The following is a 24,392-nucleotide window of genomic DNA, read 5'->3' as shown; positions in this document are numbered from 1 at the left end:
TACTCTACCTCCAGGCACTGTGAGATACATAGGGGTACCACCTGCTCACTTGTTGCATCTTCTCTCCTAGGCATTTGTTTTGTCCCCCCAGAAACAGTTCCTGTCTCACTCACCCACCTTGAACTTTCAAGAACTAGATTAGAAAAAGGATTTTTCCTTTTTCTCATACATGGTTTCCCTTTTAGCTGTTCTCCCCTCCTCTCTTTCCCTTCTTCCAGGTACAGAAACATGATCAGACTTTTCTGTCCTGAGTGAGGTGGGTTTTTTTGGTTTTTTGTTTTTTTTGGAAGAGTCTGAAGAGAAAATTTTACAGAGACAGAGTCAAGCCCCTTCCAAACAAAGCATCTCATGGCCTATTCTGTTTTTGCTGTATTGTTTTCATGCAGAATTTATTAAAATCTGGATACCCTTGCTTGAAAGCTCTGTCTGAGAGACATTTCGGCCTTTGAGTGCTAGGTGCAATCATTAACATGAAAAGCAAACAAATCTCTCTTTCTCTCTCACGCTCTCTCTCTTATACTGGAGTCTCCCTAGGGAAGCGTGTAGAGCCTGACAGTTTGAGTAACACAGTGTTAAAACCAGACCAAATGGGGGCAAGGGAAGGAGAGAGAATCCAAAGAGAGCCACTTTCCTACCCAGGTGTCATCCTTGTCTGCCTTAAACTATACCTGTGTTCAGGGTCTGTATTTACACTGTATCTTGGGTCTTATATATACTTATTTTGTGTGTGTGTGTATTTTTCTTTTTGGCTGCAATGGTTTTATCAGTTCTTTTATGATGGATGTAGGAGCGTGACCTTAGTGCAGACAAGGTCCACGTGACTGTCCCATTTTAAGCATATGCTGTGTAGTGCATACAAATCTAGGGAAGTCTTTCCATTACGAACTGAGGAAGGTCTTGTCTGTGCTACTGCTGCTTCTGTCCTGCAGTAGGTAATCTCAGAGGGGAGACAAGCCAAGGCAGACAAGGCCTAGTGCAACTTAAAAACATAGGCTGCACTGGTAAGGAATCAAGTTCAGCCCTGATTCCTTGCCCACAGCTGTTGAAAACTGTGTTTGCTATGTCATTGCTCGAACTGGTCTTTCCAAGATGTTGAGAGTCCACAGTAAGGTGCCTGTGCAAGGATAAACCGTGCCAACATACTGAATTGAATAGATGGGAAGATGGATGGTTAGGATCTGCTAGGCTGGAAATTAGATTCAGTTGTCAGTTCCACCAGAGACTTGCTAGCTATTACTAAGTGAGCTAATTACCTTCTCCGTAACTTATATCCCATCCATACTTTGGTCTTGTAATGCGTTGGGGAAGTGTGAAGATGAGCACTTTAAAGCAGTGTTTCCAAACTTCTTTTTTCCAGTGAGTCACAGTCAACTCTCAATTTCTTGTTCATTATCAGGCTAACATGGAGAACTGAGGAGCCAATAAATGTGTCCTTGAGGACTGTGTCCCAGGAGCTATTGCTGTAAGGATTGCGAAGGATGGAGGTGCTGTGAAAATTTGCGAAGTGTAGTAAGCGGATTTAATCCTGAATACACACTACCTCCTATAATTTCATCTCTTGTTTTGAATCAGGCCAGTTGTTGGAGGTGGTTAAGACCTAGATACTGTTACATGGTGCTTCTTCGTATGTAGGGAAGTCTTTCCACTGTAGTGGGTGGAAGATATGGCTACCTGATTCATGCCTCTGATGCAGCCTAGGACACTTGCGGCTCTGTAGGTGTGTGGTGCTTGCATTGCTTAGGAGTAGTGAGTGTGAAGGAGCCATTAGCTTTGGTGGAGGCGGGGGGCTCATTTTCTTGAGGATTACCCTCCAAAGCACTGGGGCCCAGTTCTGCAGTAACTAATTCTGTGCAACTGTCCTGCTAGAGTAAAGAACCTGTCACAGGAAGTATTTAGTTGCCAACTGTTAGCACTCCGCACAGCATTCTTGCGTATCCTCTACAGAAGATGGGGATAGGAAGTTAATTGTGAGTGAGATGCTGCTACTATCCATTGTGTTCCTTTTGTTTCAGCTATCTTGGTGATCGAGTTTGTGTATGCTATTGTGGGCATCATTTGGCTAACACAGTACTACACTTCATGCAATGATATCACTGCGAAGAGTGTCACTTTAGGTATGTATTTGGAATGTGGTGTGTGTGCATTCCTGTGTATGCAGAGACATCCTCTTGTCCTGGAGAGCCAATCCATTCATGCATATGGGGATTGACTGTTGGAAGTGGATTGTAGCTGTAGATGGGATGCTTGTTATCTTGAGATGTTACTGCTCAGAACAATCATTCTATTCATTTTTTTTGTGCTGTCTACAATGAGACAAGAATCCATGTTCCCATGGAAGGGTCTGTCCGGTGAATCTGAAAGGCCTGGTTCCCCTTTAGTTCACAATGGCTTTACTGTATTCCTGGAATTCCTTTTGAATCTCAGTCAGTCTCCTGGGGGTGCCTGGTGCTAGTGTTGCAGTCCCCCTAGATACTCAACGAACCCTTTATGATCTTCTGCATGGGTAATCTCCTGAAACAGCTGGAAAACCTAGCTGTGATCAGAAGCTTTTCTAGAGGAATTTCTTTTGCTACAGCTGGCTGCAGGAGTATTTGGGGTAACTTCCTCTGCCCTGCAGCACTGGAGAGGTGGGTGTGCTGTGCGTTGAGAAGAACAGGAAATGGCACTGCCAAGTCTTAAGAGCAGAGCACCTGACTTCTCTTCTTTCTTTACAGGAATGGTAGTGTGCAACTGGGTTGTTATCCTGAGCGTCTGCATCACTGTCCTGTGCGTCTTTGACCCAACAGGGCGGACCTTTGTCAAGCTGCGTGCCACAAAGCGGAGACAGCGCAATCTGAGGACATACAACCTGCGGTAAAGCAGCATTTCTGGAAGGGCACCCTGCTTTCTTCAGTCCTTGTCATTCTTCCTGCCTTACTTCTGGGAGCATTCAGTTTCAAGCACTGCTTCCCTTTGCTGTTGAGGGTTTGGAAGAATGCAGTTCAGACGGTTGGGTGCTGTGTGTGGGCATCTGTATTCAAAGGAGGCAAAGCAACATGAGATCTGGCTGGACTGTATGTTAGTCAGTGGATTTGTAAATCCTTATAAGCCCTTCGTACCACAGTACTGATCACAACAGCTTGTTTGTCCACCCTGTGGCATTGTGTTTTGCCTATTAAAAGTGAGGCAGTACTTAGACTTAACTTAGGTCAAGGTAGCATCTTTTTCCAAAGCCTCTTTCTTTCTTTATTTTCATCTTCTTCAAAATATGACCTTCTGGCCTGAGATGTCTTATACATGGTGTTGGCTAAGAAGCAGTTTCTTCTGTGTTGGCAGTTAGCTGTTTTAATTAAGAATTGATCGTGTCTTGGTGAGCTACGCAGATGGGGATATGAAAGCTTTTTTTTTTTCACCAAGCAAGGCATTTTTCAGAAGGTTTCACCCCCCCCCCAGTACTGGGGCAACACAAACAGGCTTTGTTTTCTTATACAGTCTTGACATATGTAGCTGTCAGCAAAGAATGTGGCTTTGTAGGACTGAGGGCATTAGGTTTTGAATGAAGAAATGAGACTATTTAAAAATACTTTGGAAATCATGCATTTCTCTTTGGGAACATATATTCAAGGGGTGTTTCATAGTCCAGTGTCTTGAAATGGGATCCTTCAGGTTGTCTTTGTGAGAGAAAATTCTTCAGACTTTTCTGGGGACAATGCAGCAAGTACAGATATGTTTGAGGGAACCTGTTTCTTCTTGCAATGTGGTAAGACCGTCTTCCTTACCTTCTGAATACGGCACTAACGCTAGTCTTGAATGTTTGGGATTAGCGCCCTGTTAGCCTAAGGTGTGCAACTGTTGCATTGTAATCAGGACATTCCCAGGCAACTCTGAATGAAGATGCTGTGCTAAGATACTGTGGATCTAGGACCCCCTGTTAAATCAGAGCCGTTTGACTTGATCCATTATTTTTCTTAGAGGAAACTGAGTGCCGCAGGTTGCAAAGTTCTTTTTGTCTGTGAACTTAAAAAGTAAAACAAAACAAAAGCAAGTCATCTCCTCTGTGCAAATTTTTGAGATCCCAGAAAACTTACTGTAGGTATTTGACCCTTTGGTCCTGACCAGATTTTTCCTCCAGGCCTGTAGCATTTCAATGAGCTTGTGCCTGCTGTTTGCAGATTTCCACTCTAGAAGTGGAGTGTTAACAGATGTTAATAACCAAAATGCTGTGGGGTATTATGTGAAATGGAAACATAAAATGTTACTGTGTATTCAGTACCAATCATTTCCAAAGGGAATATTTTGAAATTCTCCACCTGTTTCTGGAGCATGATCCTGCGAGATGCTGAGGGCCAGCCATTCCTATTGATATCCCTCAGTTCAAAGTGATACATGCTTTTTGATGTATAGCAACAACCTGACTTTGTATTACACTTAAAATCTGAGCTGTATTTCCTCTGTCTTAACTCATGAAAGAACTTGCCTTGTTTGTTGCATTAAGAAGATACGTAATTTTGGTGGCTTCCTTTCTGTGATACTCTTTTGTAGCTATTGGAGTCTTATGCAGTAGTTTTCCTTTACTAGTGGCATCTTGATGCGTGTGGGCTTTTTATGTTCTTGCAGGACTAAAAAAATAAACAGAACAAAAGGCTCAGCTTATTTTGCTGATACTTTTCTAAGAGAGTTGCTTTAAGGCCCATATTAAACATGTGGAATTTCAGTGTTAAGAAAAAAAAGAAGTATTTGGGAAAAGTTAGAGTGAAAATAGCTCAGAGCACACTTGCTTTCTCAGTCTCCGTGGTGAAGTTGTGCAGTTCTTAGCACTGCTGCCTGAGTTCTTTGGCGTTTGTGGAGCAAACTGATCATTGCCAGCTCTTAGGACAGCCATATTCGTGTTCCACTTTTTGAATCTTACTTGGAGGTCATGGATAGTTGTTGTTTTAAAATGTTCAGATGTGAACAGTTGGCTTGCCCAGAAGAATCTTGACCTTCCATTGCAGGTAAATACTCCTTTATCAGCATGTTTTTCTTCCCACTCTCTGCTCTTGGACTTTTCCTGATGTGATCATCTGACAGAAAATGGAAGTGGTTTTTTTGATCAGTCTGAACCATGTTAAATTAGTCTGTATTGACATTAAAAAGAAGACCCTGCATTAGAGGAGCTGTGGGTTGCAGGTATACCAGTCAAAAATAAGGCAATGTTACCCTGCAAGTGTAGTAACAAGGACAAGCTCACAACAGTGGCGTGAACTCACCTATTGTTCATTTTAAATAAGGTTGTTCAGTTAGCTAATTTTGAAGCTGAAATTGAAATGTCATATAAACTAAATATGGGTTAAACTAAACCTGTTGTATTCAGGATTTTTTAACCTTTTTTAAATTTAAAGAGAATTTTTTGCTTTTCCTTTTTTGATTAGAATTATGCATCATACTTGAATGAAGAATGCAAATTGTTACGTGTTTTGCTAAATAAGCTATTTCTTAGAAAAATTTGTCTTGCTCTAACAGTAAGCGCTCAGAGTCTTTTGTGGCCCCCCTCTCCTCCAGAAGTAAGTTCTCTTACTGATAGTGGCAGTAAATCCTAGCACATGATGCAGCTGCCAAGTTACCAGTAGACTCTCCTTCCATCTGGAGGGCCAGGTGCTCTTGGCCATCCTGTTTCCAGTAGATCATAAAACAGCAGTAGCCCATTCAGGCAGGACAGCATGTATATAAATACTGAAGCTTTGTCCTGGCCAGAACAGCTAGATCATTAATGACCTCATTTCCCTGTAACAGGAGCTGGGTTCTTGTCTATGTGAAATCTCCTTGACTCTCCTAGACCAGCATAAATAAGAATATGGTTTAGTATGCGTGCTACTGCTGACAGAGAATAGGCTGCATAGTATATATATTGGATCCTACTGTTGTTCATGTGCAGTCATGTTCTCCTGCCTGACTCTGTGGGCATACCTACCCTTTATTTCTTTATTGCAGGCATCGCCTGGAAGAAGGGCAAGCCAGCAGCTGGACACGCCGACTCAAAGTTTTTCTTTGCTGCACACGGACAAAAGACTCCCAGTCGGTAGGTACCAAGGATCTTTCCTATCAGAGAGCAAGCTCTGTGTATGGCTGATGATACATGGAACTCAGCAGAGCGTAGCAGTGCGGGATTCCCACTGTCAAGCCTGGATGTGTGTGGATGTTGTTTGAGATTTGGGTGCACCAGTGAGCCTTAACAGTAGTGTGTGCAGGAACTGGAAATATCCTCCAAGAAGCAGCAAGTACTTTCAGTACTTACTGAGTACTTTCAGAAGGAACAGCCTTGAGGTTTTGCTGTATGCTTATTCATTTTCCCTCCTAGCCAGAGTAGTCTGGCAGAAAAATTGCATTTGTGTAGAAAGGCACCTGGATCAGATGTTCCATGTCTAAATACAAGCCAGTGTTCCCCTCTAGATACAGATGTAACATCCTGGAGAGCACAGCTGTCTTTTGAAAATGGACAGTGTTAACCTTTTGATTTTGAATATTACAGCACTCTTTATGAAGCGAATGTTAATAGCCCTGAAAAGCAGTGCTTTCAGTTTTAAGCTCTTACTTCCCCTGAAGCTGTTTTTTACCTTGCTGCTGCAGTGAATGTTTAAGTTTGTTTGTTTGTTTTGTTAAACCATGTTTAGACTCAGCATCTGACAGCACCTTTTGTGGTCAGCTTCACAGTTTCTCCTTTATCAGATAGTTTGCTTAAGTAGTTTTTCCTATTGTTTGTGTCAGTCTCCGAGGAAAAGCAGGAAAATATAAATGTGTCAGAATAGGCAAAAGAATGCTTCTAGACTGTTAATAGGCCAAAACTGCTACTTAATCCATAGATTCAAATGAAGATTGTTGCTTTGGAATTTTCATGTGCTACAGTCAGGGTTTTGCCACGCACATATCTATCCAACAGAGCAGGCTAAGGGGCTTGATTTTGCTTCCACAAACGTTAGCGGTACATTCGTATCGAAGGCAGTGGGAGCAGGTTTGTACCTTAGGGTGATGTTCAACAGGACTCCTAATAACCTGCTGGAGAAGTGAATAATAAGGTGGCAAATTTTGCTGATGACTCAGTAATATTTAGGTTGGTCAGAATTATGAGTATTTGAGAACTCCTGAAGGACCAGGCAGAATCAGGGAATTGTTACCAATGATAGACGAAAGTCATAATACAGAAGGATGAGGTGATGCACATCTGAAGAAACAGTTTAAATTACTTGCATGCAGTGATGGGTTCCGAATTAGTTGCAACCTCTCAGGAAAAGAGCTAGGAGTTATCAAGGACACCTCAAAAAAGACATCTGTGCACAACAGTGACCAAAGAACCTTAAGAGCTTCAGTAGAAGGGCAAAGAAAATGATATGGAAAACACTAAGGGACTGACCACATCAGTGATATGTCCTCACTAAATATAGTGTGATGTTTGGTCTCCTTAAAGATGCAGCAGAAAAAGGAGCAGATGGAAGGGATGTGAAGTTGTATAGGAAGAGAAATGCGACTGGGATTTTAATCTCAACAGTGAAAGGTGTAAAAGAATGAAGAGCTGTGTAAAATGATGGAGATTCAGGTGAAGCCTACCTGAACATTTGTGTTTATCATAGAAGGCAAGAATAAAAGGAACTGTTGGCCAGTATTGTGTAGTTATCCTCAGGATGCAGTTCCCAAAGTGCGAATGGCTGCAGGAGTCATCATAGTCCTTTTGTAGAAATCCAGCAACACGTGCTGGCAAGCTGGTCCTCCTGATCACATGCTCCTGGAGAACTGGATGAAATGCCACCATGTTCCCAGGGAATTTCCCAGCCCCAACCTGTTGTCCCGCTGCGAAGTAATAGCCCAGGACTGCTAGCTTTCACAGGTCATCTGCTAGAGCTGGTTGGGAAAACCCACCTGGAAAACTGAAGCGAAACATGCTTTGTGCAATGGCAGTTCAAGCAGCAATATTCCCTTGGTGGTTATTTTCTGTTCCTCTGCTTGCCTGTGCTGCCTCACCGAAGAGGTGCTTTCCAGGTGCCCGGCTTCCCTTCTCTCTGACCACGCAACCAGGTAGCCTTGCCCATGTACGCAAAGAGGTCTGTCCTGAGGGGGCAGCATGGGCACTGTAGCCTGGCTCAGGAGCCCTGAAAGGAGAACAGGGGCACCTCTAAGGTAAGTCCTGAGGGGCACCAGTGTTGCCCAGTTTCTGAACAACCTTCAAATTATTTCATTCAGGAATGCACAATATTTCACTTTGTGTTAAGCTTTTTATTTATTTAAAACAAATTTTACATTCTGCCGTGAGTGTCTGTTTCTCCCTTTTTTTTCTTTTTCCTTCTTTCTTCCCTAGTTCAGGATGAAAGCAGATACCAGAATCTCCAAGTTCAATGTGCTATAGAATTTCCCTTTTACATTCAGCTTGAGCAATTTCCAGGCTCTTTTCTGTGAGAAAACAGTCTAACTGTGTGTGTCCTAGCATGGCAGTGTGTGGAATGAATGCATATGTAATGGATTAGAAATGAATCCATTGCTGCCTCTCCCAGGCTTCATGGAAAAAAATGTTCTAGCAGAGGATGATCATTCCTTTGGTTGGCAAATAGAATTCTGCAGAGTGGACATGGCATCAGGGCAAGAATCTGCTGTTACGCATTTGGAGTGACCTACACAGTGCTGTGTCCACACAGGTTCTGCCGGGCCCCAGAGCCTCCAGAGTTTGTAGCAAAACTCTTCCTTCTGAGCAAGAAATACACATTGAACTTTCTGGCCTTCACTTTGATCAGACTATTAAGTGGTGTCATTACTCTGGGTTTACAGGAGTTTGTCATCTTTTACTTTGAGCCCTTCTGCATTTCCTGCATGTTCAAGAAACTGTGCTAGAATTTATGGGGTCAGTACTTTGAGGATAGTGCAGTTGTAATGTTGTAGAAGAGGCTGATGCCAGTCAATTTGCTCTTCAAAGGTATAGATGGTATGGAAACCTGCAGTGTTGGCACCTGAAGCCACATTCTTAATGATGATTCTGTTTGCTACTGTAGACAAGTGAAAAATGGTAGGAAATAATCTTGCACTGCAGGATTTTGTCAGATAGAAGAATGTAGCTCATTTCCTCCAGGACTCTTCTAGGGAAAGAATAAATTTACTTTCTTGAAAGTCTGTCAAAGCAGAGAGATAGAGATATCCTGTCCTAAAGACCTTTCTTCTAGTGCACAGCCCAGAGTTTGTCCAGACAGATTCCAGTCACACGTACAATCACATTTGTGACTTAAGGTGCTGAGTAAAGGATGCTATGAAAACAGGAGCTGAAAGATCAGGATAGGGCTGTGACAAACCTTTGGAGGAAAGGATGGGTAATGGCAGCAGTCAAAATACTGACCATTTGTGTATTACAGCACTTGCTCAGTCCCGCTTTTTGTTGGTCCAACCTCTGGGTCACCCTTGTCCTTAAGCTTGCTGGTCCAAGCAGTGACCACATGCTTTGTCTCATAGTCTATTCAGTCTCCATCCTTCCAAACCATTCTCATTTCAGGTCTTATGCTTTTTTGTAGGACAGAGCCAAATGGAAAATAACATTTCTCCTCAAAATCTGCTTTCAGTTTATCACTCTGCTTTACAGCCTTTGTGTTCATCTTTTCTCAGGTCACTTCCATTTCTGTCCCTCTGCAGTGTTGTCTTTTTTTTTTGGACTGGTTACCTTCTCTGCTGGGAACTCTGCATTTAATGGCTCAGAGATCCCCTTTTCCAAGTTTTTCTCTTCAGGCCCTTTTGCTTGCATCTGGATGAGGCTGGGCATGGTCCAAGATAAACTTGGAAAAACTTGATAACTCTGTCAATTTATTCGGTATCAAGAACTGCCACATGTAACAGCTGTCTCTGGTAATTAACTCTTTGAAGCCATGTAGCAAACAGGATGATGGTGAACAATAAACAGCTACAGCGACTATCCTGTGACAGTCTTCAAACAGCCACCACTTTCTCTGTCATGTACCTGGGACAGTGAGATCTGGCTTAAGTATGAGGAAAATGATCCCAGGACTGAGTTGCAGAATTAAAGAGGTTGTTAAATAGGACAGACTATGTGCTTTTTTTTTTCTGAATAGCCTTTGTTCAAATGAAATTGCTTTTGAGGAGGAAGGAGGACTCTGAGATGACACTGGATTGGGATTTGTGTTCAGTTCTCTGTTTAATCCCTCTTATTTGCAATATGGAGATGAAAATAGTTCCTTTTGTCTGTCTTCTCTATTTTGATGTAGTGTTTGTCTGCTTGTCCATGCAGAAACACCCAGCATAGTAAAAGTTGAGTCTCAGCTGAGGCCTCTGAGTGTGACTATATAAAATAAGATATATTAATATGATTAGACCAGAAATGGTGTTCCCTGAAGGAATCTCTTGGATGTTTTGGAGACAGAGCTACAGAAATGAGGCCATCACTGCTGCACTGACTCTCATTCTGTGTCCTGTTTTGAGGCTTCCCACAACCGAACTCCTCCTCCTAAACCCTTATCTCACTGGATTTTGCAGGACGCCTACTCTGAAATCGCCTACCTTTTTGCTGAGTTTTTCCGAGACCTTGACATCGTCCCATCTGACATCATTGCAGGCCTGGTTCTTCTGCGTCAACGGCAGCGAGCAAAACGCAATGCTGTGCTGGATGAGGTGGGTGGAGGGGGTGCATCACTTTGCACCGAGGCAGTGGGTATCTCATTTGGCCTCTGACTTACCTGCTACTCTTCTGTGACTCATGGTGAGAACTACACGTCTCTGCCCACCTTGTTTCTTTCGTGTGATGGGCTATTGCCAGTCACTAAGCTGTGAAATAAAAATACTAACTTTTTTAGCAGCTTTTCTGAGACTTGCAAAGGGTCCAGCTGACACTGAGTCAGTCTTGAAACCTGTCCTCTTTTCTAGGCACGTGATGCATATGGATTGTGTTCTTGACCCCAAATGGGCAACAGCCTTAAAGAAGGGGGCAGTTACCTGAAAGTGAATGGAGAGATTACTCCTCCCCCTTCTAGCTATGTAAAGATGACTCCATCATCTGGACGAAACTGCAGGAAGAATTTTAGGGAAAAATACCTAAATTTCCGAGCAATTACTGGCATTGAGATTTGCAGATTGCCAAGCCAGTAGAAAAGGTTATATTCAGAGGTGGGGTTCAGATGCCAGTGATCAGGTGAGGTAGAAATCTGAACCAGATCAGGAAACAGTTCAAGACACTTGCAAGCTATCTTGTCCTGGGTTATATAGCGCTTTCTGTTTCTCAGGCATAGATTTTGTGTCTTGGTGGCATGGAGAAGAATTTTCATGTATGTTTGTGACTTACAGGCAAACAATGACATTTTAGCTTTTCTGTCTGGGATGCCAGTGACGAGGAACACAAAGTATCTGGACCTGAAAAATGCGGTAAGTCACTGGGCTGTGATCTTGCAAACTCACCATGCTTCCCAATGTAGCCTGTCATCTTTTTGTCAGTGTTTTCTCTTTTCTTCCTCTCTGCCCCTGCCTCCTTCTGTAATATTTAAAGAAATGAAAGATTATTATAACAATACTAGCTATCCCGGAGGCTTTTTTGGACTTTAGAGCACTTTTGAAGCATTATTTGTCTCTGTCCTCCACTTTGAGGGAGGTAGTAGTATTTCCACTCAGAAGGGTAAAGGTAGTGTGAGGTTTCTGCAAAGCCAGAGGTATGAGTTCAGCGCTGCAGCCAGCAGTATCGTGCAGAGCTCCACATGGAGGTACCACCAGCAGGGCTCACGAAACCTGACATTCTGGGCTCCATCTTGATTAGAGCAGGGAGCTGCCTGGAGTGCGATGGAACCTTCCTCCCTGGCACCAATTCTCTCAGCAGTTCTGAAAATGAAAATGGCTGTGGTCTGTTCTGTTCTGTGTAAATCAAGCCTGGCTTTTCTCCTGGTTCCATGTTGTCATTGCAGCCCTTCATTGGGCAAATTTGTTTTCATCCCCCTTGATTAGATGATAAGTGTTGCAAGAGAGAGGTTGACCAAATCCAGGCATCTTTGATCTGAGGTGATTCTGTGATTAACCTGCTTCTGGCTGTGCTCTACTGTGCTGCATTTAATGCTAACATTCTGCTTGTGTTCAGACTGTCTCTCATTCTGAATAGGTGTGTGTGGGGAGAGATACCAACATGGCTTATAGAAGACAGCACTGAGGCATATGGTCCCAGACTGCTTAGTAGCTTTACAGTCTTCTCTCTGGGCATCTTAGGGCCTGCAGCTATGTGGGAGCAGTATATTTAGGGAGTTCATCTTCTTGAGACTTAAAGTAGTTTCTCCGCTCCTCAGCTAGGGTAGTGTAGAACAAAACCCATAGGGCATGGCTTTCCCTTGCAGAACGCTTTTTGATATACAAAGGAGAATGTCTCTGTAACTATTTTCTAGCTTTGTTAAGTTTGGCCCCTCCACTCACAAAATTTGGCACAGCTGTTCTTAGGAGGGGGAGGATCTAACTCAATGTAACCAGCTTGCTCTCCAGTCATCACCTGGAAGTGCAGTTAGTGTTTGTTGTTCTGGTGGTGGCGAGAGAGAAGGATGACTTTCAGAAAAAAGGGTGCACTTCTCTAACTGTGATGGGAAAAGGGAAACAGTAGAAAAATTCACCGTCTAAAAGAGTATCAGGCCTTTAGTGAGTCTCTTGTCTCTTTCAGCAAGAGATGCAGCGATATAAAGAGGTGTGTTACTACATGCTGTTTGCCCTGGCTGCCTATGGCTGGCCCATGTACCTGATGAGGAAGCCCACATGTGGACTCTGTCGCCTGGCCAGATCCTGCTCGTGAGTGGCTGTCCTGTCTATTTGCTCTGCCTTCACTTACTTTTTCCCTTTTCCCTTCTGTTCTTCCCCTGCTTTAGAATTCTACTGTCCTTTATCAGGTTGCTCTCTTTTCATCCCTCTTCTATTTTTCTCCTTTTCTCCTCTTTTTTCCTTTCTTTCTCCTTTTCCTTTCTCATTCTTTCTTTCCGTCTCTCTTGCTCAGTCACTTTCCAAGCCTTTCCTACTCCCATGTCTTTTTCCTCAGTCCTTCTTTCTTACAGTTGCTTATCTGCTTACCCTGTTAAATAAACCAGGCCATCTTATGCTCTGTCAGCTTTGCACAGGACTGGCATGATCTTTAGCGCACCAGTTTGAACAGCCAGCAGAGAAAACTCATCTGGCATAAGACTATATTCACATTGAGTCAAAGTAGCTGCTTGGTGCTCAGTAATCAGATTTATCAGCAAGCCCAGATAGGCAGGGAGTTGACATTTGGGTCTTTATTAGAGTGTCAGCAAGACTTGGCTGCAGTTTGTGCTGTGTTGTCTCTGACTGATTGGGGTTTTTCTGCCATGCTATATATTGCTCACCTTATGGTAGCAATACCATAGTTCAGTTTAGGCTTGCACTGTCGTTTTAAATGTCCTCCAGCTGTCATAATTCTGTCACCAGATTGTTTGCAGTTGAACTTTTTACAATTAGATTCAGCACAGAAGTTGCTTGTATAGTAAGAAGAATATATTACCTTACCTTTTGAGATGCTTTTATGTATGAAGTGTCTCATGAGGGAAACGAAAAGGAAAGAAAATCTAAGCTTCCTTTGGGGTTCTGGGATGATTCTAGAACTGTTTTGTCATAAATAATGCTAAAAAATAGATGTAGAGCTCAGTAAATGCTAGCTGCTTTGTGTATTGAAGCAATTTAGGACTGTACTATTAAGCATAGCACCATCCCCTAAGGAGAGATCCCAACCCCATCATGCAGTGATTCTTCAGAGATTTGTTGCACTGTAGCTCTCTCTGGTGCTCTGAAGGAAAACTACAGCCCATCCCAGTGCCTTTTTTTTTTTTGATGCTGAAACAAGTTTTGTGTCCTGCTTTGTGCAAGAACACCTACAAGTGAGGGAAATCACTTTGTGTGTTGAGATAAGGCCCGTGTGTGGCATGCAGGATCTCCTCCTTTCCCCTTCCTATCTCTGAGCGTTCCGCTCTAAAGCCACAGTCTTCCACATTCCTCTCTTTTCCACAATGCAGTTTTCTTTTTACTTCTGCAGATGTTGCTGTCTCTGTCCTTCGCGTCCCCGCTATGCACCTGGTGTCACCATTGAGGAGGATAACTGCTGTGGCTGCAATGCCATTGCCATCCGGCGGCACTTCTTGGATGAGAATATGACCTCAGTGGACATTGTTTACACTTCTTGTCATGATGCGGTGAGGAGAGTCTGCAAGCCCTTTCATATTTGGGGCATGCTCCTATGGCCCCTCGTTACTGGGCCTGTGTGCTTTCAGGTGTAGTGGTACAAAGAAGGTATCCTAAGCCTACTCCTGACCCTAGAGCCCTTTCTCTAGTCTCTCTGCCAAGAAATTCTGCCATTTGGACAGAAGTATTTGCTACTGCCAAAAATCAGAACTCATTCAGTGCAGTCTTTCTCTTTAAGGCATAGTCCATCATGCTGCTCTGCCTGCTTTTCCTTGAGTAGAATAATAAGTAAGCTGTAATGCCTCACCAGTGTGTTACAGCGGTGGATCTTTTCCAGGTTTATGAAACTCCTTTCTATGTTGCTGTGGACCATGATAAGAAGAAGGTGGTCATCAGTATCCGAGGAACTCTGTCTCCAAAAGTAGGTGCACTGTGTAGTGGCCTGAAATACCCTGGGCCCTTAGCAATCTTAATCTGAGACCTTCCTGACTTGCTCTTGGTGTTTGACTTGTTGTCTAAAACATGGTAAATTCTTTCTTCCAGGATGCCTTGACTGACCTAACTGGGGATGCAGAACGCCTTCCAGTTGAGGGTCACCATGGAACGTGGCTGGGACACAAAGTAAGTAGAAACCAATTCTTATTCTTATGTCTTGACTTTTTTTAAGTATAGACAAAAAACCAACCAACCAAACAAAAACTTTAGCAATCTTAATTGCTTGAGGTGCTCTCATGAAGGGTGTTACATGACTGCAGTGAAATGGCTATATGATTTAAAAAAAAATCCTTAAATTGTAACAGTTAAAACCACTGTCTGTAATTAAAAAAAAAAAAAACATACTAGACAGTTAGTGAAAAAAGAACTGCAGAAGGAGTTTGTAGAGCCCTAGAACAAAACTACTATGGTGTTGAAATTAGTTTTTCTTCTGATGACTTTTTCAGAATTTGCAATGAAATCATGGCAATGTGTTTAAGAAAAATCTGTTGCAATGGGATAGTCATTGAACCTCATAAAAGGATATTGGCAGGACTTGCATCTGTATAATTAGACTGATACTATGTGTTTGTCTTAGTGATGGGGACTGGGCTGAATCAATTTAGTATAGAGCTCGCCTTTGCCCCAGTCCAGCAAAGTAATGACACACGTGCTGAGTTTTAAGATAATCGGGAGTTTGGCAGCCTCTCAAAGATGTTGTGCCAGATTGGGAAAGAAAAATAGAAACTGGAGGTTGCATGTGTCAGAAAGAACTTAGCGGCAGCTGGGAAATGCTGCCTCTCAGGGAAGCAAGATGCTGTTGATCATCTGGGCAGGGTCCCTTCAGGGCGGGACATGGAGCTCATAACTCAGTGGGAGCCATGAGCTGGGAGCTCCTGCTCCATTCATGATGCCCTGCCCAAATGCCATCCCCCTCTTCTGTGCTTTGATGCTCTGCTTTATAAAGTGGAGCATTAGCAGCTGATAAATAACCACATACTCAAATGCTTGGCTGGATAAGGGCCTGATAATGAAGTGGTTACTGTTTAGGAGAGGGGGGAAAAAAAAGTGACCACTGAGACTATCTGCTTTTTCCTGAAGAATTTTGATCTCAGACAGCCTTCCAAATGGGCCCTTTTTGAAAACAGTGTTGTGTTCCTCCTGTTGTGATGATTAGTTTCTCTTTTATATTTTCCCCAAAATGAGTCAATGTAGCAGTTAAATAGGACATAGTAAGGAAACATAGATAAATGAGGCAGTATTTTATCACATAATTTATATTTAGATATGTAAACCTTTAATGCTTTTTGAGCACTGTGTCAATTGTCAAAGCTAATGTCATTTGTTTTTGAACTAATTTCTTTAGTTCAAAATGCCTTTGCACAATCAGTTGTATGAAGTAAAAAAGGTAAAAAGAAACCAAAGGAAAGTAATGGGAACCAGTTCTATTTTTAATGTGTACAAAAGCTAGTAATAGATACTTGCCGAAGTTAAAGATTTTCTTTTGATCTTTTTTAAGTGGAAGTATTCATATGCCAGTAATTTATCTGAAACACATTATCAGATTGTTCCCTTTTGTTCTATACAGAGTTTTTATTTGGACTTTTCATTATTTCTTTTTCTATTGTTATTAGTATGCAAATATAGCTTTATTTTAAAGTATTATCAATATTAATCATTAGACAATAATGTACTGTTGATTCCTGAGGGAAACTAATGATTGGAGATAATAGAATTTTAAAATGTCTATCTTAATGCATTTTTAATGTCTATAAGTCAATTTTAATACAAAAATAAATGAAATGTTTTGCTAACACTTGCATTTAATTGGGAGAAAAGTACTTGGCCATCTGAAAGCTTCCTGTAAGTTGTTTGATTTTTATTATTTTTCATGCTGATTCTGTTCTGCATACCCAGCAAGTTGGAATAGCCTGTTAACTCTACCTGTGGAGCCAGCCTGTCATTCTGCTTCCTGCGGTGTTGATCAGACATTCTACAAATTAAAACTTTTGATGTTTACATTACATGAGGCAACTTATCACTCCACCACTACTACAGCTGAAAATGTTTGAGTGTTTGGGTTACTGTTAAGGCCTCAGTTAACATTTATTAGGTCTGTGAGCTATTTTGGGTCATAAAGCATGGGTGTAACTAGGGTTTTTAGGGTGTAACTAGGGTTTATAGGTTGGTATGCCTAAAAACAGGGGACTGTCACAATTTGGAGGGAAAATTAACCACAACAAAAAAATCTTAGCCTCACTGTTTTTAAAAAAAAATCTACTGATTTTATAACAAAATTAATTTAAAAATAGTTATAAGTCCAGGGCTTGAGTCCATACTTAATTCTATTGAACTTGTACAGAACTAAACTGCTAAAATGATGATGTAATGGAGGCTTATTTTGTGGTGGTGAGCAAGCCAAGGTGACAGCAAGTAGCTGCTGAAAGGGTGTGCTCTGAAAGCTCAGCCGTGATAGCAGCTTTCACCCATTTGATGGAACAGTAATAAAAAAAAGTTATTGCTATTATTTCCACTGAATAGAGCCCTCTGGAGTATTCACACTTGTGTGCAAGTAAAGCCTGAAGACATTCCACGCTAGAGAGAACTGAAGTGATACTATACAGAAAGAATGCTTTGTTTTTCAAATATTGCAGAGAAGTTTTGTGCCTTAAAGCTGCAAAGGAATACAGAATATTTCCTTCTCACTTTGCATAGATCTCCAATGCCTCTGGTCAATTACATGTGAGGTTTTAAAATTAAGCCCAGATTTTTTTTTCTTTTAAGTGCAACTTTGCAGTGATGAAACTCTGATTCCTTGATTTGAAAATCACTGTTTATATTATAGTGTATTATCATTATCAAGGTATAGCTACAAGGCTGACTAACAGTCCGTCAGTAACATCGCCATGGATTTAGGTCATGCTTTACAAAAATAGAATCCTAAATCCATGTTAGAAATTTATATAAGTAGTCTACCATTCATTTCTTATTAGAGTTGGAAATGGAGACTGTTCTAAATGCAGCTGAAGCTGACTAGCTACTGAAAGGTCTGAGCACAGACATAAAATATTATGACATCTGCTTTTTGATAGTGATGATAGCATTACAAATGTCCCATTTACAGGCTCAGCAAAATCACCTGTGTTCTATTGTTTTTCTTCAGTAGTCAGATTGGTTTGATGGTATGTTTGATATCAAAGACTTTGAAAATCATCCATTTCTTTGCTTTTTGTGAGGATCATGAATTCCTTTTATGTCTGAGATTAAACAATGCTCAGTAATGTTCATTTTGTGTTTAAACTGTTTTTTTGGAGAGGTATAATTGAAAATAGCAGAGTAGATAAACTTCCCTGTTTTTTTGGCCAGCCAGGCAGTGTGAATTGTTTGAAGTCTGAATTGAGCAAATTGGAAGTAACTGATTTCTGTTCACCCGTGTTTATCCTGGATTACGTCACTGTTATTCAGGCTTTGCAGTTCAGGCTTTCCTACCACTGAATTAAACTATAATAAAGGTGTAACCAAGAATTTATGCAACAGACCAAATTCTAGTTGCTTGTTTATAACAGAGATCAACTGCATCTGTAATTAGTGTACTTAGAGTGAGGAAAAAAGCACTCTTCAAATGCAGCAAACACCAGAGAGATGATAGATGTTTAAAACCAGACTATCAGTTCCTTTCCCATCTTCTAGCAGTTCTTAGTTTTTGTCAAAGAAAAGCTTCTAGTAATTTGCAACTAACATTTAGACAGCTGAATCTACTTAATCTGCTGCCTTCTCCAGTTACCAGTGACTCCTTCCTACACAGATAGTTCTGCCACTTTTTTCCTCCAGTAGTGTCTTGGTGTTTGTATTATTTATCTGTGAACTTGTTAGGCTAGTTCATGTTTTCATTCACAGATTTAAATGAAAGTGTAGAGTTTTGTAGTTAAGACACTGACACTGCTAAAAATCGAAGTTCTCTGCTCTACTGCATCTCTCAGCATGAGCTGAACTACCAGATACACAACCTTATGTTTAAGAAGTGATTTTTTTTTCAGGCTATACAGTGAGTCCAGGAGTAGAGCCTTTGAGTATTGTCATAACTTTAGAATTATTGTTACTCCTAAATAGTTCATGGCTCTACTAATGAGTGAGCCAAGATGTGTGCCGAATGGAGTCAGTATTCTTGCTCAACCCTGACACATTCTGTGTGGCACTCTAGAGCCTGCATAGTATAGCATTCAGGTAGTACGGTGCCTGATAGTTTAGGCCTGATATGCAACTGTTCACATTCTGTTCTCTCTCTTCATGTCTGTCTTCAGGGAATGGTGCTATCTGCTGAGTACATCAAGAAGAAATTGGAACAAGAGATGGTGCTTTCTCAAGCATTTGGACGAGACCTGGTGAGCATTAGTTTTCTTTTATCCTTGCAGGCTATACAAAAGATGAGACTTCCCTAAACCACTGGTGTTAAAACTCCATCTCCATGTCCCTTAATCCGTCGTACTAATTTCTCAAAACTTCCTTCCAATACTTACCTCTCTTGATTGCCAGCGGGGCAACTAATTACTTCTTCCTCCAAGGCTTTTTTTATTTTGAAGCCTTCTGCCCAAAAGTCCTGTGTAGCTGTTGAGTTCGTTCTCAGGCAAAGCTAAAACAAGTCCCATCTGGTGGTAATGGTGTTTTAGGGAACACTAAAATCAACAGGAACTAAAATCCCATATCTGTAGAGACTGTCTTTGGTGACAGTAATGGGATTCCAGGCTGACTGTATGTCTGTATTTCTTGTGATGGAGAGCTATGGGAGAATCCAAGAGAGATGTTCTGAAGAAGCTTACCTTAGCTTGTGTGTCAGTAGTAGTACAGTCTATGCCAGGTTGGAGAGGGCTTTTCTGAACCGACTGGATCCCCACTGTCAGACAGCTGTCACTTTCTCATGCCTGAAGAATGCCTTAACCTGAGCAGTGCCTATAGGAAATTAGCAATAACAGAAGGGACAGAGTAAAGGTTAAGGGGGATGAAGGACTTAATTGCTCCCTGAAACTTAAGTGTCTTAAGTTAACACCAAAGTGTCTGCCTTGTAATGTTGGGTAGATGTATGGAGAGATGCATAGACATCTGACTTCTCTTTGTGATGCTTTATTCCTCTCTGCCCAGAAAATGAAAACTGGTCTTGTTGAGTGAGCTGTTACTCATGGGGAATTTTTCCTGATGTGCTGTAGAGCTCAACTGCTACCTGACTGGCAAGGATATAGTGACATAGCTATATACTTTGCTTGTCTTCTGTGTGTGATAGTAGCTATCATTTTGTGTTCTGTTAGCTAGCATTACATATGGTGGGTCCAATTTTTAATTGCTGTAGAATAGTGTAACTAACTGGATCACAAGGTCCACAAGGATGGAGAGAGAGCTCAATTAATAGGACATGGAGAAACAAGCTTTTATGCAGAAAATGAAATATCATCTGAAACTCAACTTTGAGAAAGAGCTGCAGAAGTGGAACGAACAGGGCATAAATGCTGTCCCAGGTCATACTGAAGGTTCATCTAGCCTGGTACCTTGTTTCTGACGGTTGCTAGCAGCAGATGTTCAGGAAAAAAAGTATAACAAATGAGGTTTATGAAGTGTGATTCTCCTGTGGTGTTCACCTCACTGACTGTAATAAGCGTCATGGTGACTTAAAGATGCCTTGAGAAGAAAAATGACACAATGATAGAACTTTCATTCATGTAATTTGGTCTTTTGTTCTATGTTTGATTTCTCATCTTATGCAGAGATTCAATTATGGCCACCGTTGTGATGACCTGAGGTCTTTGGGAGTATGATGCTAGATTCTCTATCCCTATAGAAAAACTACAGGGTGCTGGCACTGCTCCGTGATCTCTCAGAGAAACAAGAATCAGACTTCTGAAACATTGTTTTAGTAAACTTCTAGGGTTTGAGCCATGCCTAATACTCCAGCCTCTGAATATCAAGAACAGTACTAAACTTTAGAGTTTAGTGATGTCCCTGAATTAGTTGAGTAATTCTGCCGACTTTGGAGAACATTTAGACTTCAGATGATTACTGTTCAGACTGCAAGTTAAGATTTCTGGTTTTCAGCATGCTTGAGGAATGAAATTAATGAGAGCAGATCATTTCTAGAACCAAGGAGAGCTCAGATTTGTGAACCTGGACTCAGGTGTTATTAGAAGGCTGTCAGATCTGAGGAGGAACAAAAGGCATATATCAATTCCCAAATAACCCAAACAATTTGAGGACACATATTTCCTCCCCCCCCCCCCCTTTTTTTTTTTTTCAGGAAAGACCTAATAGGTCAAACACTGACAGATGGAGATGTAGGAGAGACTCCCAGAAGAGAATGAATTCCAGTGTCCCTTCAGAACATGTGGAGCTATTGCAGAGCAGGAACTGAATGTGCTTGGGCTGCCCCTGTGATATAGACTAGCCAGTGTAAATCAGAACTCTGCTCCCATTTCAGAATTTAACATACTATCACTAGTTGCCATTGATGGAGAAGTTGGTTAGTGGGAGTGTGGAGTGCTAATGTATAGGAAAAACTCAGCAGCTTGGGGGAAGGGACCGGTTTTGGGGTTTGATGTGGAGTTTCCTTTCAGTCTGATCTCAATTTCTTGTTTTGTTTTTTTGTTTTCAGGGCAGAGGGACAAAACACTATGGCCTGATTGTGGTTGGTCATTCTCTAGGGGCTGGCACAGCTGCCATCCTGTCCTTCCTCTTGCGTCCACAGTACCCATCACTGAAGTGCTTTGCATATTCTCCCCCAGGTGGGCTGCTGAGGTAGGTGTTGGTACAGGAGATCTGATGAGGGAGGGTGTGTAGTTGGAGCAGGATCAGATCCTGTTTATGATGTTTTCTTGGGTAGTCAAAGACAGTCTCTGCCTTGAGGAGCATATAGGAAAAGAGTGACAGGTTGTAGGAGCTGAGGTTTGTTGGCAGCCTTTGTTCTGTGTTGTGGTCTGGAGTTCAGGTTATGATGGCAGATGGCTGCTCTCCCAAATATTCAGGTTTGTGACTCAGTCGTCTATGGCTAAAGCTCTAATTTTACCCTGAGTAGTGGAAAATACAAGTTGAGAGGCTGGTAGTGAACAGGGTGTGATTTCCTTCCTTATTGTTCTCTGCACAGTGCCAGTGTGTCCTCTCCCCATCTACTGTGAATAGAATACAGAATGGGAGATGTTTGACCAAAAATAGATGTCTGCATCAGATCTGGTTGTTTGGGCTCTGTTTGCAGCTGACAGAAAGAAATAGGCACTTCTAGGGTGTGATTTCTCTCATCCTGAAGTGGATGCCCAACATAGGTCTGATGGATTCTGCTTCTCTGGTGTTTGTTTCTCTCCTTTGGCTGTAGGAGGATAAATGTCTGCAGAGAGGTAAAGTGAATTCCTCCTACTGTAAATTGGAACAGACCTACCGGTTCTGTTAATTCCATAGCAGCCAGGTAAAAACATCCCTCTTGATGGTCATGGAGTGAGATAAGGTCTTTCTAGTCATGACAGACCATGGGGGCCCTTAAAAGCAGCTGTGTGTTGTGAGAAGCTCCTTGTAATAGCTACTGCATCGTGTTCCTGCATCAGCCAGGGGATTTTAACCATCCTGCTAATGAATTTGGACATTAGCATGTCCTGTTATGATAGTAATCCCTAGTCATCTGTTACTATAGAAGAGTTGTTCTGCAGTATGTTTCCTTAGAATTTTATAGCTTTCTATTGAGAGCTTCCCCTCCTAAGATCCCCGGATAGCTCGTGCCAAGCTGTGCTGTGTCACCTCAGCTGTCCCAGAGTTCAAGGAGGTGCCTCTGACTGCCACACATCTGATCTTTGTTGTACTGTACATCATGCCCAGGATCATCTCTAGGTCAGTGATGCTGGCCTCTACCTGTGGTGGCTTTTCAGAGGCTCTCTAGGAAGGTCTGGAGAAGAACCAGATCATAGAGTGGAAGCTGTAATTCCCTCTCATCTTGGTGCTAAGGTTGCTGCAGAAAATGGCCATCTTAGTTCTACAGTATCTTTTTAGAGTAGTCTCAGGAGCATGTAGTATTCTTTTCTTCCTTCTTTTCTCATGTCCTGGCCATTCCCAAGCTATAGGAAAATCACTATGAGGCATAGAGTTTGAGTACTTACTTTTCCAAGTATGTTCAGAGCATATGCAAGTAAGGAAGGAAGGAGCTATTCTAGATGTGGGAAGGGTGCACTAAGGAGTAATGTTGCTTGGGACATGGGATGTGGATTTCAGCCTTGCCTTAGCAGAGTGGAAGTCCCAAAGGCTTTGAGCAGTTTAGATTATTTGTATGACCAGGTTCAATGTCTGGGAGTCTCTCAGAGGCCAGTGACAGAAATTGGGAATGGAGTGCAGTTTGCTGCCAGTGAAACCCTGTTTGCTTCTTCTTGGTCCTGTTTCTCTTCCAGTGAGGATGCCATGGAGTATTCAAAAGAGTTTGTGACTGCAGTCGTGCTTGGCAAAGATCTAGTGCCCAGGCAAGTTGAGAAGCCTCTGAATTCCTTGACAAGTATCCACTGTTCTATACTGAAGTCACCTGCTTCCTGTCAGAAACCCTCAGATCATCTGTCTCCAGTTTCCTCATTTACCTGTCCTTGTGTGCTTCTTACTTGTCTCCCTAGTTACCTGTATTGCTGTATCTTTTATGCGGACACCTATATTGGTGTTTCACACACCTCTGTGTGAGTATATCCCTCCCCTTTCTCTCAGTTGCCTGTAGGAAAGAAAAAGGTGAATATCCTGTCTGCATAAATATATGCATTGCAGTATCTGATGTGTCTGTGCCATCTCCCTGATTGCCTGTGTTATGTCAGCCCTCTTTACCCTCTGCCCCAAACTAGTTATGCTGTCAGCTCATATTTTATACTGTTTGTCCCTGATTACCTATTCCATATCATCTCATGTCTCTGAACCAGCTCCCTAATTTCTTGTGTCTTGATATTTCTCACCTCTCATCATCTCCTGGGATATGTTCTCCTGAATGGGGCATTGGACTAGGAGCCAGGCTACCTGGGGTTTATTTTCACCTCTGCCCTGTTGTGTGATCTCAGATAAATGGTGCATGTAAGTGCCTAAGAGTTCAGTGGAGGAAAAGTACTACAGTACTACTTGAGTATGCTGTTGGTAACCTGTATGACAAAATCTTGTCCATCTGGTAATCTGTTTAGTGGTGTCATATAGCTCTGTGCCATCTTCCTGGTTTATCTGTTCTGTGGCATCCTATACTTGAATCGTTTCCTGCTTACTTGTTTCTGTGATGGCACCCCTGTATCATCTCCCTCTTTATATACTCATTGACCTCTCTCATGCCTGTGTTCACTACTCTGATTCTGTTACTGCATTTAATACTTACTATTGTTGCATTGGTTTCCTGTGGCCTCTTTTCACTGGTTCCTGGTTCTGGATGATGTCACACTTCATCTCTGAAGTCATCTGCATTATGGCATTGTTGCACTCTTGTAGTATCTCTTTGTAGCATAGTTTCTTATTCTTCTGTGCCATGTGTCCCTACTGTCCTCTGTTACCTGTCAGTAGTTCCTTGTCCAGCGGTTGTAAACACTTCTTCCTCTCTCTTCCAGGATTGGTCTCTCACAGCTAGAGGGGTTTCGCCGGCAGCTACTTGATGTTCTTCAGAGAAGTAACAAACCAAAGGTAGGAATAAAGATGAACAGACACCTGAATGCAAGTCCCTGAACAGTAATGGTAAACTTCCTTAGTGTCACACAGCAATACTGCAGGCTTCTCTGGTCCCCAGGTCTTCTCAAGTCCACTGTGACTGC

The 24,392-nt window shown here is 42.1% G+C and overlaps 1 protein-coding gene across 4 annotated transcripts in view; it reads left to right on the top strand.

The window, feature by feature from the left end:
- Positions 1-24,392, top strand: part of DAGLA (diacylglycerol lipase alpha) — a 73,520-nt gene that overhangs the window by 32,376 nt on the left and 16,752 nt on the right. For all 4 annotated transcript variants that reach the window (XR_010389576.1, XM_064513382.1, XM_064513381.1 and 1 more), the window contains 13 exons: positions 2,013-2,114; positions 2,715-2,853; positions 5,950-6,037; positions 10,474-10,608; positions 11,278-11,355; positions 12,620-12,744; positions 13,997-14,153; positions 14,480-14,563; positions 14,686-14,763; positions 18,918-18,998; positions 21,251-21,393; positions 23,022-23,090; positions 24,192-24,264. Coding sequence is in view for 3 of the 4 variants with exons in the window: in XM_064513382.1 (XP_064369452.1) it covers positions 2,013-2,114; positions 2,715-2,853; positions 5,950-6,037; positions 10,474-10,608; positions 11,278-11,355; positions 12,620-12,744; positions 13,997-14,153; positions 14,480-14,563; positions 14,686-14,763; positions 18,918-18,998; positions 21,251-21,393; positions 23,022-23,090; positions 24,192-24,264 (1,352 nt within the window). In the remaining variant the exon portion in view is untranslated. The remainder of the gene's footprint in view (positions 1-2,012; positions 2,115-2,714; positions 2,854-5,949; positions 6,038-10,473; positions 10,609-11,277; positions 11,356-12,619; positions 12,745-13,996; positions 14,154-14,479; positions 14,564-14,685; positions 14,764-18,917; positions 18,999-21,250; positions 21,394-23,021; positions 23,091-24,191; positions 24,265-24,392) is intronic.

This window comes from Dromaius novaehollandiae, chromosome 5 (assembly GCF_036370855.1).
Source record: "Dromaius novaehollandiae isolate bDroNov1 chromosome 5, bDroNov1.hap1, whole genome shotgun sequence".
NCBI classification, from domain to species: domain Eukaryota; kingdom Metazoa; phylum Chordata; class Aves; order Casuariiformes; family Dromaiidae; genus Dromaius; species Dromaius novaehollandiae.
The sequence above is the reverse complement of the archived record's forward strand: the minus strand, read 5'-3'. Positions and strand labels throughout refer to the sequence as shown.